The sequence below is a fragment of the Oratosquilla oratoria genome, chromosome 37, assembly GCF_046742065.1.
Source record: "Oratosquilla oratoria isolate Oo_2021 chromosome 37, ASM4674206v1, whole genome shotgun sequence".
NCBI classification, from domain to species: Eukaryota; Metazoa; Arthropoda; class Malacostraca; order Stomatopoda; family Squillidae; genus Oratosquilla; species Oratosquilla oratoria.
Window position 1 is genome coordinate 17420803 of NC_134813.1, and position 20000 is coordinate 17440802.

The window sequence follows — 20000 nt, forward strand, 5'->3', positions numbered from 1 at the left end:
GCTATATGTTGAAAAAGGGTTATGACATACAGGGAAGTAGATTCTATATGCACGGATCATTATAAGCTGCATACTAACGGGTAACCAAACTGTAAAATTCACTATACGAAAAAACATTTGCTATTTCCATGTAAATATTTTATATATCCTTAGTTGTTGTACTCAATGTACCTTCTTATGAGTTTCGGGTAACGATAGGTGCCTGTTTCTGCTAAGACAGTTAGCACTTGTGCTTCTTCTATAGTAATATCTTGCAAGGTTGTATCACAATTAATCAGGATATAAGGCCATAATTGTAATCCAAAAACTAAGGAATTAGTTTCATTCTAAATAGTTTTGAGTGGCTCAAATACTGACCCGGAGACCCCCCCCCCAAAAAAAAAAAACCCCCCTAAGAAAAATCAATAAGAAAATACACCGTGGATTTCGGATATTTATGCGTCTTTATTTATTGACAGTATACAAATGGTCAAACGCGTATTCTAACGGTAACACGTAAATCGGCAACCCTTAGATCAAGATTTTTTATGTGTCCTCCGTCTGTCCCTGCTTGAAAAAAAAAAAATAATAATAACGAAAACTAGTGCCACAGGAAAAACCGGTATTTGCAAGTTCTTTCTCCTCTGGGCTATTGACCAGGAAGAGGCTCACAAAGGCGCACGCTAAACAGTAACACGTAACTGGGTACCAAGGTAAATTTGGTAACACTTAAACTCTATCTAGTCGATAGTTAGACCCATCCTTGACTATGCAGTACAGTTTTTGGTCTCCGTCCCTACAGAATGGAACATACATTCACTAGAATGCAATACCAGAGAAGAATGACCAAAATGATACATGTACTCAGAAATTTGCCTTACGAAGAGAGGTTTATAGGCACCTAAACTTACACTCCTCTGGAAAGACGCAGAGTGCGGGGAGATCTAAAAGAAGTGTTTTCAAGTGGATCAAAGGCTATAACAAGGGTGATGCAAACAAGGACAACACAATAAAACAACAGGGCATGACTCGCAGTAATGGGTATAAACTGGACAAATGTAGATTTAAGAAGGAAATAGGCAAGAATTTGGTTTACTAATATGGTGGTCGATGAATGGAATAAACTTAGTAACCATGTAGTAAGAGCTGGAAACTAATCAGTTGTTTTAAAAAAAGTATTAGACAACTTTATGGGTGCGGATGACAGGTGGTGATGGATACGGAGCTGCCCTAGTAGGCCCGTATGGTCCCTTTTGCAAGTCTCCTTTATTCTTATGTTCTTATGTTGTAAATTTTGAAACACATAAATCGGTAACGCGTAAATCAAGAGATTAATACCATAACTAAAACATCTTTATCTGCCCTGCCTCTTTCCTAGCTTTGTACTATTGATCACTAGAGCCACGAAAGGTCCGGTCTGCAAGTTCTTTTTCCTCGGCTTTTGATCTGGAAAAGGCTTCCAACGGTGTATGGCTCCAGAAAGGGCTATGATGATATCAGTCTGCTCTACTTCCCCCTTCATCCTCCCTTCCCCACCGCCATTTGCCACGGAACGGCGTCATGTATGACACAATAGAGACCCCATCCTGAACACCGGATGATCTTTGCAAAATACCAATCCTTGCCATAATGCGACTGCTACATATGAGGCCTATACCCACTGATGTTGCTGGGATTGGGAACCATCTTGCAGGGCTCCTAGGGTTGAAGGTGGCTGTATTCCCGGGCAGCTCTGTTGCAGATGAGGAGTATCTTTGCACTAGACCAGCCTGCACAAGCATGGTGGAAAACTCCACCAGGCTCATAGCAGCACTCCTAGAAGCACGGGAGGTCTCTCTTCACAAGTTCGCCATCGCCAGTGCAGCAGACAGCATGTGGTAGACATTTATACCAGGAACTATTGGGATTTTCACACACAGAACAGCTCTTCCTTCAGCTCTGCTATCCTCTGACTTGCAGGATCTGAGGTTTTATGGCTGCCTTGCGCAGTGCCTCACACAGCTCCTGCATATCTTGGATTGGCCTGACAGACTTGACGATTTTGTCTGCTGGCTTCTTGACTGCACCTCCAATTCCATCGCAGTGGCCTTTTACGTGTCCTGCCTCGAGGCCACGTCCATGTGGCTTTCAATTGAGAAAGCGTCGTAGAAGTTAGAGACTATGGCACAAATCGTTTAATTCCGGTACTGAGCACTTGGGTGAAGTCCACAGATGAAGTGCACCACCTCCGTCCCCCTGTTAAAGCAATCTTGAGGTGCACCATCAAGACTGTTGATGAACGGCCATGACTGCTTGGGGAAGTGTGAGTTGTCTCGGCTGTAAATACCCTTGTATGAAATAATGCAGGATTATTGTTGTCATTATCACTGTGGGTAGACAACCAACGGATGGATGGTATTCTGCTTATTGTTGTAGTAGTCAAGCGCTGACTTCACCCTGGTACTCTTTGCAGCACCAGTTTTCAGAAAAGTCCAGCTGGATCATCACCTCACACTTTTGGTTACAGAACCGACTTCAGGTGCTGCAGCTGGCCATAGATGGCCCCAGTTCGATGGCGGTAGGGCCGAAACTCAGCCATCTGTTCAAGCACCTCCCCCGCGTATCCGTCCAGATCTAGAGCTTTCTCTACTAGCTTGACTTTCTTTGGTCCCACGACGTCCATCGAAGTTGACGTTCCGTCCTCTTTCCCACTTCCGGAAGGTCACTTGCACCCGCGGCATTTGTCCGCAGCTTGGTGCTGATGGCCATGTCATAAAGCTGGCACATGGCCTGTCCAGACTGACAGGTAGGAAATCTTGAATTGATCAAAAGCGTTATATTGTATATATAGTAATAGTATTTTTGTATCCATGTAGGAATTGCAAAAGTGATGTGTAATTGGAAGTGTGTGTGTGTTCGTATGCGTGTGTCATATTGTTCTCGAAGTTCCAGGAAGAAGTCGTAAATTATAATTTCAATTAGTGTAATGTGAAAGTGGAATGAATGTGAAATAGATTATCCTTATGAATTATGCTTATTAACTTATAATTTTGGGTGCCCGTTGTTTTCTGTGTGAAAGGGAATAAATGACACAAATTGAGCAAATGGTAACCGTAAAAGGATATGACCAGTAAGGGACGCGAGTGACGCGCAGTTGTTAGAGTTGTGAGCGTGGAAGCGGTGTGTACGTACGCAGTGACCAATAAACAGTGACAAGGAACTTAAGATTCTTTATTGTTCACCAAACCTATGTTGAGTCTTAAACGACACACAAAAGTTACCATTGGTGAACATTTGTTACAGTTAGTATGCAGCCCCTTTTTTACAAGAGTAATAATTGTAGAGCACTGATTATAATAGTAGGACTCAACATAGGCATCGACCAAAATATATGGGCCAGAAATTAACCAATGATTCATCTTATCTCCATGTGTGGGAACTAGAAAATTACAATCGTAAAGGTGTTAGACATTTTTTCCCAATTAGGGCATTACCCCCAAAATTGCACCATATTTATATATATTTGTGGTATAAAATATAAAGAAAAATAATCTGTGATACTTCTCTAGTCACTAGAATGGTTAATACAGTAAGCAATTAAAACCAAGAACTTCTCTAAAACGTCAAAATTTAGTGTTGCCATTGGGTATGCGCACAAACTTTGAAACAAGATCTAGACTTATTGGAAACATTGCGCTAACTACACATATTATCGTTCACTTTAATGATGTCTGTTTTTCTTGCACATGATTATAAGAGGGATTTCAACTTAAACTAACAAAAACCAGTATATTCTACATGTTCCCTAATGCTCGCATGTAACCTTGCTGAGTAATTCCAATGATTCCATGTGTTCACATAGGCATAGATCAAGAAAGTCAACTTACTTGTCAGACAGAGGTGTACTGCTAAGACTCCAGTTGTTGTTTTTCCTGAACACCACTAGATGATCAGCTGTTGAAAATATTTTCGACATTGTTCAAAAAATGGCAGCACCGCGGCCCCTGTGTTTGTGGACACTAATGGTAACAGGATACTAATGGCAACGTAAGCAGGTCGGTGGATCAGTTGCCCACAAAAAGAATGCATCCACGATTTCGATCAATTCATCATACCATGTACCTTGAATATAGAGCTGATATTTGAGTAAAATATCTTCCACTAAATATCACACACTGTCCTGGTGATTATACCGTAGAAACTAGCATACTAATGGCAGACCGTGAAAACTACACAATTCCTTTCTTGTCTCTTTTCTTTCGTTCCTGGTGAGAATAATATTATTTCCTCCACGCATGTTTCATTTATTTTGATATAACACTATAATTCAGTTTTTGTAGGGTTAATATAATTGTGAATAACCCACATGTATTGAATTAATTTTAAATTAGGTTTTTTTCAAGGACAGATAAAATTCTATAACCAAGTTACTAACTGTAACAGGCAAAATACACAACGCCTTAAAAAACAAACGTGGGAAAATGTAATGATGTATTCAATGTGGATTTGGGGAGAGACTAGAGTGGGGGTCTGGCCAATACAAAAGGATGTAATTTGGATGTAAACTGTAGGTATTCATTATCTATTCATAACACTTTGAAGAAACAAATATCTTAGATTGACTTGAAAAAACCCCTAAAAAATGACAAATTTGTCCGCTCACAGAAGATATAATTTTGGAGTTAGATATAGAAAAGTTGGTATACCAATGACGGTCTCTGGCCGCTTCACGCGCTGAGCGCCAACATTGGTCTAGTATATTGGCATTGTAGGAGAGATAACGATTATGAAAGCAAATGTCGACGTTTCGTAAGAATCGAATCGACCATATATATATATATATATATATATATATATATATATATATATATATATATATATATATAAGTTATATATATATATATATATATATATTCTCTCTCTCTCTCACTCTCTCTCCCTCTCTCTCCCTCTCTCTCTCTCTCTCTCTCTCTCTCTCTCTCTCTCTCTCTCTCTCTCTCTCTCTCTCTCTCGGACATGAAATTTAATTTAGTTGTACAACGAACCATATCATGGTCACCACCTATATTTACTTTATCCATAACCGTAATATTGCCAAAACTGTTGCTCTAATCTGTATGAAGTCTATTTCGTTTTTTTTTTTTTTTCATTTGGACTTATCCAGGTTTATTTAAGATTTACACTTCTCATTATTTTCATGTTGTAATGCCCTACAATATTTACTAGCACCTTGCCTGTCATTTCTCTTATCTACTCCAAACTTGCCAATGCACGATTGACCCGCCATGATCTTCCCCGATTTAGCATTAAAATAACCGATTACAACGTGTATTTAGTGTTTTCATATACCATTATCTGATGTAAATAATCATGGAAGGACTAAATTTCATCGTCTAAACTCTGTGAAGTTGGTGCGTAAACCTGAATTATTTTAAGAATGTACCTTTTACATAGCCTTACCACAATCTCAGCTAACATATCTGACATACTAATGAACTTCACTATATTATTAGCAACCTCTCTATTTACCAAGAATCCTACTCCACTTCACCTTTCCTTCTCCTTATATCTTTAGTAGAACAGGTGGTGACTATCTTGTAGCTATATCAGCTTTCCTTCCTCCCTTCGATGTTCACTCAATCCTACGATGTCCCACTTGATCAACTTACAGTTTTGCTCTTCATCCCTGAGAGGGGACAGAACTCAAGTCTGCTTAGTTAGCAGGTGAGCTCAGATCCACTATACCAGCAAGTCAGTGTGTGTGAACGTGTGTGATTCACCATGGTCTTAGATCACGTGTTGGACTCGTAACCGACAGCTATTACCCTCCCGGAAGAGAGCTCAGAGGTCATATATGACCACTGAGCTCTCTTCCGGGAGGGTAATAGCTGTCGATCGCGCGCGCGCGCGCGTGTGTGTTTCATTCAGCACGGTCTTGGATCACGTGTTGCATTCGTGGTCGACAGCTATTACCCTACCGGATTAAAACTCATAGCTTATGTATGGTCCAATCTATGGGTAATGCTGTGACCTTACACCAACACATCCTCAACGCTTTGCCCAATGGAGTGGGATACCAACTTGCAGCGTTGTGTTGCTTTTCAGCCCTGGGAGGGGACCGCAAGCAAATCTACTTAGTTTGCAGGCGAACTCGGAGCCACTGTACCAACAAGCCGGTATATATGTATGTATGTATGTATTCACCATGGTCTTTGGATCACGGGTTGGACTCGTGATCGACAGCTATTTCCCTCGCGGAAGAGAGCTCAGAGTTCATATGACCGATCTATGGGTAATGCTGTGCCCTCACACGCTCACACACCCCCAACTCCCCGCCCACGAGAGTTAGAGTAATCACCCGGAGCACAGTGATACTGAAATTATTTCAGCCCTGGGCAGGATTCGAACCTGGACCACCGTAGTGACAGTCAAAGACTCTACCAACCGTGTGTGTGTGAGTGTGTGTGTGTGTGTGTGTGTGTGCGCGCGCGCGTTCGTGCGCATGCTTGTGTCCAGAGCTTCCAAGCATCCCATGAGACAGCAAAGTCTTCCGAATGGCTTTTGCGTCGTGCACCGGCGCCACGGTCCATCTCCACCAATAGTCCCAAGCTGAACATGACCAATCTCACAGAGGAGACGCCGTGAAGCTTATTCCTATTCATCAGCACATCCAATGGCGATGCTCTGAGGTCCACAGGAAGTACGTCAAAGCCAGACCGAAAAGTGTATACCACCTCCTCCCCTGAGGTTAACTTTAATTTACTCCTAAACACCCGTCAAGATTCGCTGAAACCAGTTAATAACATGTTGGCATTGTTGGGCCTAAGCAGGTTTTACAAGAACGTCCGATGCTGAACACCATATAGGAACAGTACCTTGCTTGAGGAACACGGTCCCGATGTCATTTGTTCGACTTCGATGGGTAATGCAACTCCCGAGTCTCCTTAATCCTCGTTTACACTGAACAAGTTGAGAGGCAAGTCAAGTGAGCAAGTTACTTGCTAGAAGTTCCTTGCCGTGTGTAAACATAAATCTTCTTTGTCAGGCAGATATTTACACACAGGCAAGTAACTTGTAGCAAGTAATTTGCACACTTGACTTGCCTCTCAACTTGCCCAGTGTAAACGATACTAAGACCCAAAGATTTAACACACAGAGTAGACGTCTTGCTTCACACTCAGACGTCTTTTTCTTATTCAAGTAGTTCCTTCGGGCAATAATACATGATCAGTTCCACCGTGAGAATATGCTCGTGATCAATTTAGTACTAACCGTGGTCACATCTTCTAGTGTACCTTTTACTTTCCTCCCTTTTTTTGTGGTCATTGCAAACGTGGTCTCACGTACAAACCCCGGACCTTCTTCGGCTTTAAATGCAGCCACGCTGACTGGTACAGCAGCACCAGTGGTTCGCCAACTGCATTCACTTAAGCCTCGTTTACACGGGGCAAGTTGAGAGGCAAGTCAAGTGTGCAAGTTACTTGAGCTGGAGAGGAAAACAAGCAAGTACATGTTCACACAGGCCACTTGTCTCTGGCTTGGCCTGTTTGAACAAGTACTTACTCGCTTTCCTCTCCAATTCAAATAACTTGCACACCTGACTTGCCTCTCAACTTGTCCCGTGTAAACGAGGCTTTAAGGTAGCAGGTGGCAGGCGGCTAGCATGCTACTTGCTTTTTTTTTTTTTACTTCGTTTGACTAGAAATGACTTCGGTTATGATATCCTAGACTTCCGTAAGAGGATCTTAACAATGTGTCTAACATTCGTATTCTAGGATTAACTTCTCTTAACCATTCAGTTTCTCACTATATGACGTAAAAGTAATTTAAAATTTGGAAATTGATGAAATAAAATATCCTAACCGAAGTTGTTTCTACTCAAACGACGTAGCAAAAGCGAGTAGTAAGCTAGGGAGAAATGCTTAGTGTGCCGACACATTTACTATGGTTCATGCGATAAAGCTCCTATAGGTCCGGAATACCCCCCCCCCCCCTCCAACACCCTAAACCCCGTCACACACGCAGACACATTCTTTGCTAGCGGAGTGCACGGGAAGCCTGAACCTGGTGCTCACCAACACTCTACTTCCTCAACTTTGTCCTTTCAGCTGGGACCCCGTCTTCTCTGATTGTTACGAAGATGACGAGAATTGGATCATGACTTACAAAAACAGCGGCCGTTAGCTAGAATAACAATTGTCAATCACGCTATTAAGCTCAAAGAACTTGTCAGTGCTGAGTCTTCAAGCATGCTGACCACCATCTCTACCTCTGCCATCCCTCTCCCAAAAGCAGCGTTTCCCAACGTAGGGGGCTAACACTCCCTGGGGGTACTGAAATAAATTCTAGGGGTTGCTGGGAAGCGATGAATGCACACACATACTACACTGTTCTTTATCCTTCTAGTAATAAGTTATTACTTAGGGGCTGCTGGACTGCTTAGAACTGGCTACAGGGGGCGCTTGGGTCGGAAAAGTTTGAGAAAAACGAGTCTACAGAATGAAATAGTCAGACGTTGTCCAGGCCAGCGCCCCTGACACTTTTGTTACTGAGCACGTGCGTGCGTGCGTGCGTGTGGTTTCCGTTGGTTGAATTAAATGGCATAACGGCAATCAGAACAAGTGTAAAAGAAATGAATAACGGTGAAAATAATTCATGTGATTCGAGTGGGCGAGCTCGGTGATCTACTTCGAGGCAGGATTCTAAACAACAGAGAACCTGCGTCTACTACTTCTGTGGTTGACCATTACCGATACTTACTTCGTGTCCTGGCGTAGGAATAAGCAACGATTATTTCCATTGTGATTTAAGGCTGATAAAACACACACACAACTAGAGGTCTACATTCCTTTTATTGGAAATACAGCACTGGTTGTCTCAGAACAACCGCACTTCATCGGCGCTAAATACAGTACAATTCTTCAGACGGAATGTAGTTGGTCACATATAGACAACAGTTAGAGACCCATTCATTAGTATATTTATATTTCATATATATATATATATCTTTATTTATTTATTTATTTACTTATATATGTATATTGTCGACCATGACATCTGGTTAGGCACTAAAGCGGGCGTCACCGGTTTGGGCCTGCCGGCTTGACGGTCAGTTTCTGGTCGGCTACATCACTGACGAGCCGATTACGTCATTAGAGACCGGATACGTCATCGTTTGCTTGTCAGGGGACGTCTCCGGTATTTTTCTAACAACGCAGTCTTCATATCTCTGCAGTCTAGCGTTTATTCTTTTATTGAGCAATTATACATGATTCCTAGCCTTTGTTCTACGGTAATGATATATTTACAGTTTTATTTCTTTACTAATTCTATTGACTTATTTGATCGTACCGGACTTTTAATAGTGTGTGACTGGAAGAGGTGTTATCTTTTATGCTTGTTCTGTTTTATTTTTTGTTTGTTTACGTATTTATTATTTTTTTTTCATTATGGATAGACGAAGTTTCCAGGGAGTGAGTAGAAACGTCGGCATGAACATCTCGCGTAATTTTGTGGTTTCTTTTTTTACGCGACCCCAAACTAACGCGACTGCATCTGCAACCAGTACTTTCATGCAACATGATGGCCCTTCCACTGTTGTAGTAACAGCGACAGGGTGCCAGGGTCATGGCCCGGGGCGTTGGCACTAGTTCATGGCTACTTGTGTAACTGCTCAAAGAGGGACATCCCCTCAGGCCTTGCGACGTTTTGGTATCCCCAACAGAGACGGTAGCATAGATGAAGTGATATCACGAAGAGGATTGATCAGACAGTTGTTTTTCTTTCTATTCGAAGTAGCTCGGGAACTGTATCCTCCCGAAGGAGAAAGCCAAGGTTTAAGTCCATGTCCGAACCACTTGTGAGGCGGCTGAGAAGAGGGCGGACGTTCCGGAAGCGGGGTCGCCAATCAGTCAGCGGTGTGAGATCGATCGTAGAGATGACTTCCACGACTCCCGTTTCTTCTTCTATTTTATTATCATTATTATTATTACTATTATTATTATTATCACTATCATTATCATTATTATCATTATTATTATGATTATTTTTATTTTTATTTCTCAATGACAGCGGCGGTGAGAGGGTGCATTAGAGTAATGCTCTGTCTCTTCTCGTTGACTCCTCTGGTCGCCGGGTCTCTGGAGTTCGGACAATCTGAGATGAGATCGGGAGAGACGGTGCTGCTGGGGAACGTGTACATGGAGGAAGAACACTTCGGCTCCGAAGTGCCGGAGTCTTCGCTCGAACTCCCGTGGGACCTGAGCAGGGTTTTCTTGGAGGCCAGATTAGACCGCGCCCGGTTCGGGAGGGTGTAGAAGTGGTTGTTGGGATGCGGCAGGACGGGATGGGCCGAGAACCTCACATGTGGTTGTGGTTGGGTAGTGGTGGTGGTGGAGGAGGTGGGTTGTGGCTTTGGAAGGGGCGTGGCAGAAGCGGCGGCACTGGCATCGGCGGCGGCGGCGGCACTATTGGTTCCGACCTAACAGGAAAGAAGAAAAGGAGTTACCGTCAGAAGTACTGGGAAATGATCGTTTACGGTGAAGAAGCATTGTAAGGCTCGTTTCACACGTATCGGCTTTTCGCCGTGCGCCGTCCACGACGTCGTGCTCTCAAATAACCACGACACCCACCCATGATTATTTGAGAGCACGACGTCGTGTCGTGGGGGACAAGATATTTTGTCATGGTGATTCTACGGCGGAGAAAGTTCTGGTGCTAGGCGGTATCGTCAATTAATCAGAAGATGGAGGAAAAATAGCCCAGTGTGATAACCCATTTGCAGTGTAACGGTCCGTTGTTACCATTGAGGACATACAAATGTGACCCATAGGTTACCATAACTACGTAAATGTATTTTCAGTGCAATTGCATTAATACAGCTGTACTTATGAGAATTCGATTTTAGTGGAAGAAAACTATAGTATACATATATATATATATATATATATATATATATATATATATATATATATATATATATATATATATTGAATAAACAAGAATGGGTGTCAGCAATAGTACTTAGTATATCATCCAAAAACTAATTATTTTCTCGTTTGTGTTTGACAAGATTAATTTTGCTGTAGAAAATACTGATAGATCTCTCAACATGCTTATGTCGTCGTGCATCATTCTATCTCGAAAAAAAATCAGCAAAATGGAAAAGATCCAGAAAAACAAATAAATAAATAAATGAATAAATAAATAAATGAATCTATCGATCAAGAACCCTCAGTTTGATTCGGTGCATTGTGGAATAACTTGACTCAAATGGAAATCTCTAAAAATCAGAAACGCTTTTCGAGTTTTAGGAAGTGTTTCTGGTATCTAAATTTTTTCTAGATTATGTATCCAAAATTGTTTAGATTATATCTCCAAATTTTTACTAGATTATGTATCCAGAATTGTCTAGATTATGTCTCCAAAACTTTCTAGATTATGCACCCTTAACTTCTAGAATATGTATCCAATTTCTAGATTATGTATAAAAAATCTAGATGTTTAAAAAATCTAGATTACGTATCCAATTGTTTTAGATGTCTTCAAAATCTCCTAGACTATGTATAAAAAATGTCTAGATTATGTATACAAAAAATTGTAGGTTGTCTCCACAATTTTCTATATTATGGAGAGTTTAGCTCTAGATATTGGACATTTTAAATATCAGTTTCCCCAATGAAGAGCACCATCTCTATAAGTGCTGCATTACTTGTGTAGCCAACTGTACCACAGTACACAATGCTTATGGATATATAATCACAGTTATTAGTGGATGGTTCCATCATAGATTAATCTATATGTATTTCATCTTTATATTATAAGACACATATTTTGGATATCTTCTTTCGCCCCTTCCCAGCGTCATCCTGTTGAATAAAATCACATGGAGCTGACCAGAAGAAAGTCATTGATGACATCAACGTGTTTAAAAGATTAAAGGAATAGTAATGAATTTATGAGTCATTATGGATAAAACAAATGATACATTGTTATTGTTATCAGAGTTTGCACAGAAGGTCCTCCCCCAAGCAAAATAAGCCCCGCCTCCCCTTACAGATAAATGGCTGGCAGCATGCAGCTCCTCCCAGATTCACTAGTTTCGACCAATGATATCCCTCCAGCAAATGTGACGTCATTCGGCATCTGTCGTTTGACCAATCACGAAGGACTTGGAAGGACGGCCTACTGTGCGAACTCTGATGATTACATGGTGGCCACACCAATTATGGCCAAAATTGATTAGTGTAGAAATTTTTATTTACATGAAAGACTGATGCTCTTGGCGAGGTTTACATGTCACACCGAAGAAAGTTATGAAGAGATTTATCAAAGTTTCGGGAGTCCGAAAACATTGAAAGGAGAAAATGATTTAAGGGGGAGACGGAGTTTATCTAAACTCAGATTATGGGAGAGAGAGAGAGAGAGAGAGAGAGAGAGAGAGAGAGAGAGAGAGAGAGAGAGAGAGAGAGAGAGAGAGAGAGAGAGATAATCTCGCCGATGACCCCACCATGTGAGTCCTGGCCTGGCCTCCCCATCAGGAGAGCCCCTTACCTTCTCCTTGGTGGGCGTTGGGGCGATGACGACAGTGACCGCGTCTGCCGCGGGTCGAGATGCGGCGGTCGCCTGCGGTGACGGTTTACTTGCGGCTGTGAGGGGCGTGGCGCGGGGCGCCGCCGGCGGGCAAGCGGAGGGGGAAGAGGAGGCGGGGGCGGATCCCGCGGGAGCGGCGGTGGGGCTTGGTTCGGGGGGCGCGGCATGGCCGGGTGGGTCGTCGGCCAGCCACCTGCGCCAGATCCCCCGCCCAACAGCTTTGTAGCTACGCACGTGAGGGCACAGGGACACAGGTGATACGGCTCTGGCTCGCTAGACAAAACTATACTAAAAAACTAGCGGCGCTAAGATAGCAAGAAGTGTTTAGTGTGGGGACTGGTGGGTGGCTTCGGGGGCGTGTAGAGTGGTTTTCGAATTTCTTGGACTGCGACTCATTCTGATTGATAGTCTTGTGGATCTCCTACTATCCCACCCACAGACTGAAGTCCTATGGGCATTGCTACGTATATTTACATTCGAGTCAAATAATTCCGACTGTCGTCCCGGGATTCGAACTTGGGCTCGTGAATTCTCACTGTCGTCACCTTACCGACTGAACTATTGACCCTATCAAATTCACCACCTGGAAATATAGGGTCAATAGCTCAGACGGTAAAGCGACGGCAGTGAGAATTCTAAAGCCCAGGTTCGAATCCCGGGACGACAGTCGGAATTATTTGATCGACATCACCGTCACTGGTGATTCTGTTCAGTTACATTCGAGTGTTGTATATACAGTAAGGGTCTTCTTAACCCTCATCCCATAAATAAATAAAGAAATAAGGAAATAAATAGATGATTAAATAAATAAAGGAATACATAGATGAATAAACAAACAAATCAATAAATAGATAAATAGGTAAATATATTAACTAATGATTAGATGAATAGATAAAAGTGACCCCGTGTCATAGAAATATTTATAGATAAATAAATGAAATTGCGAGTCGCGGTCCAAACTTTGAAAACCACTAGAATAAGAGACGAAGTTACACAAGCCTACCCAATCTAGAACCTCCACCCCTCTCCCACTAGTGGGGGGGGAAGGAAGACGAGTTTTAGGTTAGAGGGAAGAAAATGGGGCGAGAGTTAGGCGCATGTGGAAGCAGAAGAAAACGTGTTTCTTATAATTAGTGATGAACCCGTATGGGGTACTGAATGACACCCCTACGGACCAGAGCCTCTGAACTTTATTTCATGATTGGTGACTCGTCTCCATTCAGAAGGGAATGATGGTCACTTCAAATTCGAGTCTTGCACTGGTCCTACGACTGATCTCTACTGAACCTCTCCTTTAGCACTTCTGTCGCTCCAACTCTTTGGCGAGGTAGTGTTCCACAAGGATAGAAGCACTGGTTATCCGTGGCATATACAAGTTGTTAGTTAACGCCTGGGAGCGTTCGGCCGGGATGTTGTGGCATGTCAAGTGTCAACATTTATTTATTCATATATCTATGTGGTGAATCGTCAATATTGATGTATTTCTTTATTTACTTATTCGTGCATTTATTCATTTCTTTATATCTTTACTTTTTTATTTCTTTATTTGCTTAATAATTTATTTGTCTGTAAAAAGTGTCTTTTTATGTTAAAGGACTAAAGAGTGTAAGATGTGCTTTTCCATGTTTGGGCACAGAAATCAACTAAATGTCCATTTTCGGTCAGAGTGAGTACAGTAGCATTAAACTACTGACAAAAAATAAATAAATAGGTGAATAAAATACATGAAATCGTAAACAAACATAATGACTGTTGCATTGCCATCTGGATGACATCTGTCGAACTTGATATAATTGACATTCGGAACTCCAGAAGATTCGAAGTAGAAATCAATACTTTTTTTTTTTTTTTTTTTGAGCGCGATTGTACTTGAGTGTTGACAAATGACTTGTGCTTAATTGTGTCGAGTTGTGGTTAGGTATCAGTGACCACCAACTATAGTCCCGCGCACGTCACCTACTGATCTCACGTCAACGACTCAAACATACAGAAAAAAAAAAAAAAAAAAAAAAAAAAAAAAAAAATGGGGGTAACTTTATAACTCCTTGGGTCGGTTTGTATAAAGTAGCATAAGAAAACTACACAATCAATTCTATGAGCATGCTCTAGGTTTACTCAATATTGTCTAGTCTACAATCTAGATGAAGAGGAAGCAATGGCATATCTAGCAACCAGCTAGAATGCATTGACGTCACAGGAACCTGAGAAGGTTCTGAGGGACCAGAGGTCCGAGTTCGAAGCTTGGGTGCTCCGCTCCGGATGGGGGAGGAACAAGGTTCTAGTAATAGAAAGAAGGTTTTCTAGCTAGCAGACATAAAGTTCTTCCTTAGAATTAAGCTTAACTTGGTGGGACATACCAAGATGTGTACAAGGACTTGGATAAGAATATGTCAGCGCATAGACAAAGAGTTCCCCCCCCCCCACACACACGCACGCATGCACACACATACACACAAACACGCAGATGCACAGGCACACACACACAAAGAGATACACATATGTACACACACATGTACACACACATGTACACACACAGGTACACACTGAGGTAGACACACACAGGTACACACACAGGTACACACAGACAAGGAGGTATACACAGAGGTACACACACATAGATCACGTACACACACATGCGCGCGCACACACACACACACACACACACACACACACACACACACACACACACACACACACACACACACACACACACACACACACACACACACACACACACACACACACACACACACACACACACACACACCTCGTGGCGCAGTGGTTAGAGTTCTTTTCTGCTACTACAGCGGTCCGGGTTCGAATCCCGCCTAGGGCCGAAATAATTTCAGCTGCGCTGCAGGTTGTTACTCCAACTCTCGTGGTCGGGAAGTTGGGTGTGTGTATGAGTGTAAGGTCACAGTATTACCCATGGATCGGTCATACGAGCTCTGAGCTCTCATCCGGAAGGTTAATAGCTGTCGATCACGAGTCCAACACGTGATCCAAACCATGGTGAATCACACACACACACACACACACGCACACAGACCGATGGGGGTGAGAGAAAAGTTAGTTCCTCTGGCAGTTTTAATCGCAATACTGGGAACTACTATGGGTTCATACCAAAACAGTTTCGCTCTCCCTTTCTCTCTCTCTCGCATATACTAGTACACATGCACTTAATATACACACACGGCTTTGTTTATGTACCCTACACATATCCATATTTACATACGTAGGTGTATGTGTGTGTGTGTGTGTGTGTGTGTGTGTGTGTGTGTGTGTGTTTGTGTGTGTGTGTGTGTGTGTGCGCGTGCGTGCTAGCACCGTCTGTATCTAAGCCACAGGACAGTATCCTGACAAATACAGGCAATTTCATTGAACAACCAATCAATAGTCAACAACTATCTCTTACAGTCACGCATTTTACACAATATCTATCTCTCCATTCACTGACGAAAAAAATAAATTGTAATAAAATAAAAAGGAATTGTAGCTAATTCTATGGATAAAAAGGGCGTCTGAATATATATAGCCGTTGTTTACTTATGAAAAAATGCGGGTCAGTCGTCGTAAAAATTTGAGTCACGTAATTGTATTTCGTTGCAGATAATGAATCAACGCTTCTATCCATTGTATTGTCACTGTGGGACCACCAAAGATTTGGAATCACGTAGGTAATGGATGAGGAGAAACTGAAAGATGCAGTTCAAAAGTTATCAGAATTTTTCTTGCAATGGAGAACATTCTTCAGTAACAAAAAGAACGCTGTGTGAGTTTGGTCCGAAGGGGTGTCACAAGTACTTAATAAGACTGTACACAATTTACGTAGCCAATACCTCCATACGGGATAATTATCAATTTTTGTTATCTACATGCATAGTGCTTGTGAGTATGTTTTCTATATTTATTACTCTGCGTTAGTTTTATACAAAAGCTATTAAAGTGGGTAATTACAAAACTACGAGTATTAGTTTGTAGTTATTATGTCAAAGGGGATATCTAATTTAGTTACCCCTTAAGAAGTAAGCTCTTTTTAGCACCTATGAAATTTAGAAAATATATGTGAGGCGGTGACTTTAGTAAAGCTACAATACTCTTGAATACTAAAGATACGCAAGCACCAACAATAAAAAACTATAACAGCGTCTCAAAGATGAAATGTCGACCATATCTGAGACCCTGCTTGTCTCGAAATGTGGAAGACGGCTTTGGCGACGAACAAGATGACGTTTGCCGAAGACAAAGGACATGAGTAACTCACCCGAGGGCAGAGTCGTCTTCTTCGTGTAGGAGTTCGGTATAAGCCACAGGGAACCAGCCACAACGTTGAGTTCTCAAGTTCTCGCCGTACTGCCAGCCCTTGTTTTTCTCGCCTGTGTAAGAAGTACGGGAATATATGCATTAAATCCCCCCTATACAAGGGGGTAACTGAGTCAAAATATTTGGCTAGATTGAGTTAGGTTAGATTAAGTTAGGTTTCGTTAGTTTGGATTGGGTTAGGTTAGGTTAGGTTGGGCTGGGCTGGGTTAAAGTGTGGGTAGATTGCACGGTAAAGTGTAAAAGTGCAGGTATACACCACGCAAAAGTGTAAATCACCTGGTAGACAGCACGCTAAAGCAAGACCCATATGCACGTTCATACACATACACATGCACATAAATATATACATATACGCTTACAGTGCATATACATACATACATACATGCATATATGTATATATATATATGTATATATATATACATATATATATATATATATATATATATATGTATATATATATATATTATATATATATATATATATATATATATATATATATATATATACATATATTATTGTATATATATATAAATGTATATAAATATATATAAATATATATATATATATATATATATATTGTCTGAAATAATATATATATTTATATATATATATATATATATATATATATATATAGATATATATATATATATATATATATATATCACTGTCCAGAAATGTCGTTACACATTAGTAATTGCACTAAAAACCCACTATTATTTGGATTTAAGAAATTTCCCACATAACCACAGATTTACCACATAACCCGCGTAACAATATAGATGTCACATGAGATGTCTTGTCCATGTTCCCTAACTTTTCCTCTCTCATCTGTATATAAGATATGTATGTTCTCTTGTCTATGTATTCCGCTTGAAGAGGATCACAGCAAGTGATCGAAATATACGGAAATTTGTTACTTCCTTCTTTTCTTAAATCCAAATGATAGTGGGTTTTTAGTGCATATATATATGTATAAATGTATATATATATAGATATATATAGACATGTATATATATGTATATATATATATATATATACATAAACTACGAATTCTCCTCTATGTTTCAACAATAAAAAAAAATCTGAGATTTTACAGTCTATTTTTGATTGGGTCATTAAAGAGGCCTACCCCGCCTTAGGTCATGACCTGACTTACCGATGAGTGCGATGATGTCTCCCTCATGGAAGGAGAGCTGGTTCTCGCCGCTGGAGAGGTAGGCGTAGAGAGCCCTGGCAAGCGTCCTCCGGGAGGCGTCGTCAGGCACAGCCATGGACTTGGGCCGCATTCCGTAGTGGGCGCCGGACATCATGGGAGGCACCGCTGCAGAAGGCCCACAAGGAGGTAGAACGTGGTCAGGATCGGGTGTCTGATTAATTAATTTATCCATTTATTTGTTTGTTACTAATAAATGAAGAGGCCTTGCTGTGGATGCGTTGTGTTTTGCTGGATTGATTCTGACCCCAGGGTAGTGGGCGAGATGCAGGGATGACCCATCATCCAGGAGGAGCCAAGAAAAGAGGGAGGGAGGGAGGGAGGGGTGGTGAATGGGAGTGGAGTATGTGAGGGAGGAAATAGGTGGGTTTATGCCTTCTGACTTTGGCTACCTCCGTTGTAAGGGGGAAAAGCCCTTGGTATATGTATGCATGTATTTATTATCAATGGAGTTCCCCAAAACAGTCAAATAAAATAGTTTGGCGTTGAACTAGTGTCCAGAGGAAAGGGTAATGAAAGGAGAACATAAGACTGTTTTTACTCCCCCCAACGTTGTCACCGTTTCTGTTGTCATTCAATATCCTGTGGCTGTCCTTAACCAGAACAAAATACACGAAGTGTACCACACCAATCAAAAATTGCTCCTTCTCTACTGATGTTAATAAAATCACCTGACGACTGAGATAAACTCTATAAAGAATACCACTGTGTTGAAGGGGTATGCACACACACACACACACACACACACACACACACACACACACACACACACACACACACACACACACACACACACACACACACACACACACACACACACACACACGTTTAATTATGAGGGATGGGCATCTGCTGGGTTCTTTTTTGTAATGGTGTGCTTTTGTTTCAATACGTTTTGTTCGCGCATACGCTCGCGCGCGCGTGTTTATATGCGTGTGTGTGTATGCGTGCTCGTGTTGTTTGTGTATGTGCGTATTTTTGTGTGGCTCCGTGACTTGTGTCGAGCTCTGTAAAGAAAAGAAATCCCGACAAAATTTCAACATTTATGGAAACACGATTCATGGCGACCCATGGCAACCTTCTAAAGGCCTGAAGTCGTCTTGTAAGACAAACAGAGGTCGGGACACGTGAACTCCATCCATGTTCGTCTTTTGTCTTCTTGTTGAACAGACTTGGGAAGTCGACTCTGAGAAGGGGATCACAAGGGAATCGTCTTCATTGGGAAGGTGAGGGCGTCCCCCACACTCTCTCTCTCTCTCTCTCTCTCTCTCTCTCTCTCTTTCTCTTCTCCAAGAGGCACATTGGTCTGCCGAATTGACAGAACTTGTTTGCTTTTGTTTGGTAATGTTCTTCATTGTCAAAGATAGAAGGAGGAGAAGGACGAGGAAGAGGTGGAGGAGGAGAAGAGGAGGGGGAAGAGAATGAGATTTATTGTGATATGCACAATACGTACGACTATGCTTGGTAGTGCGTGTCTCTGTTCCATGTGTGTGTTGTGTGTGTGTGAGATTCACCATGGTCTTGGATCACGTGCTGGACTCGTGATCAATAGCTATTTCTCTCCTGGACGAGAGCTCAGAGCTCTTATATGACCGATCTATGGGTAACGCTGTGACCTTACACGCACACACACACACCCAACTCCCCGCCCATGAGAGTTGGAGTAACAACTCGCAGAGCAGCGATACTGAAATTATTTCAGCCCTATGCGGGATTTGAACCCGGACAGTCGTAGTGTCAAACAGGAACTCCAACCTTGTGTGTGTGTGTGTGTGTGTGTGTGTGTGTGTGTGTGTGTGTACGTGTGTGTGTGCGTGTGAATGTGTGTGTGTGTGTGTGTACGTCTGTGTGTGCGTGTGAATGTGTGCGTGTGTGTACGTGTGTGTGTGTGTGTGTGTGTACGTCTGTGTGTGCG

The 20000-nt window shown here is 41.8% G+C and overlaps 2 protein-coding genes across 2 annotated transcripts in view; both read right to left on the reverse strand.

Moving 5' to 3' along the window:
* LOC143019361 (uncharacterized) overlaps window positions 1–1784 on the reverse strand; it is a 25134-nt gene extending 23350 nt beyond the window's left edge. Inside the window, exons 1-2 of the mRNA XM_076174998.1 lie at window positions 1595–1784; window positions 172–250 (exon numbers count right to left, since the gene is read on the reverse strand). Of these exons, the coding sequence (XP_076031113.1) occupies window positions 172–250; window positions 1595–1784 (269 nt within the window). The remainder of the gene's footprint in view (window positions 1–171; window positions 251–1594) is intronic.
* A 7009-nt stretch (window positions 1785–8793) lies between these two features.
* Window positions 8794–20000, reverse strand: part of LOC143019543 (BAR/IMD domain-containing adapter protein 2-like) — a 105151-nt gene continuing 93944 nt past the window's right edge. Inside the window, exons 8-11 of the mRNA XM_076175263.1 lie at window positions 18029–18193; window positions 16814–16925; window positions 12511–12775; window positions 8794–10438 (exon numbers count right to left, since the gene is read on the reverse strand). Of these exons, the coding sequence (XP_076031378.1) occupies window positions 10013–10438; window positions 12511–12775; window positions 16814–16925; window positions 18029–18193 (968 nt within the window). The 3' untranslated portion in view covers window positions 8794–10012. The remainder of the gene's footprint in view (window positions 10439–12510; window positions 12776–16813; window positions 16926–18028; window positions 18194–20000) is intronic.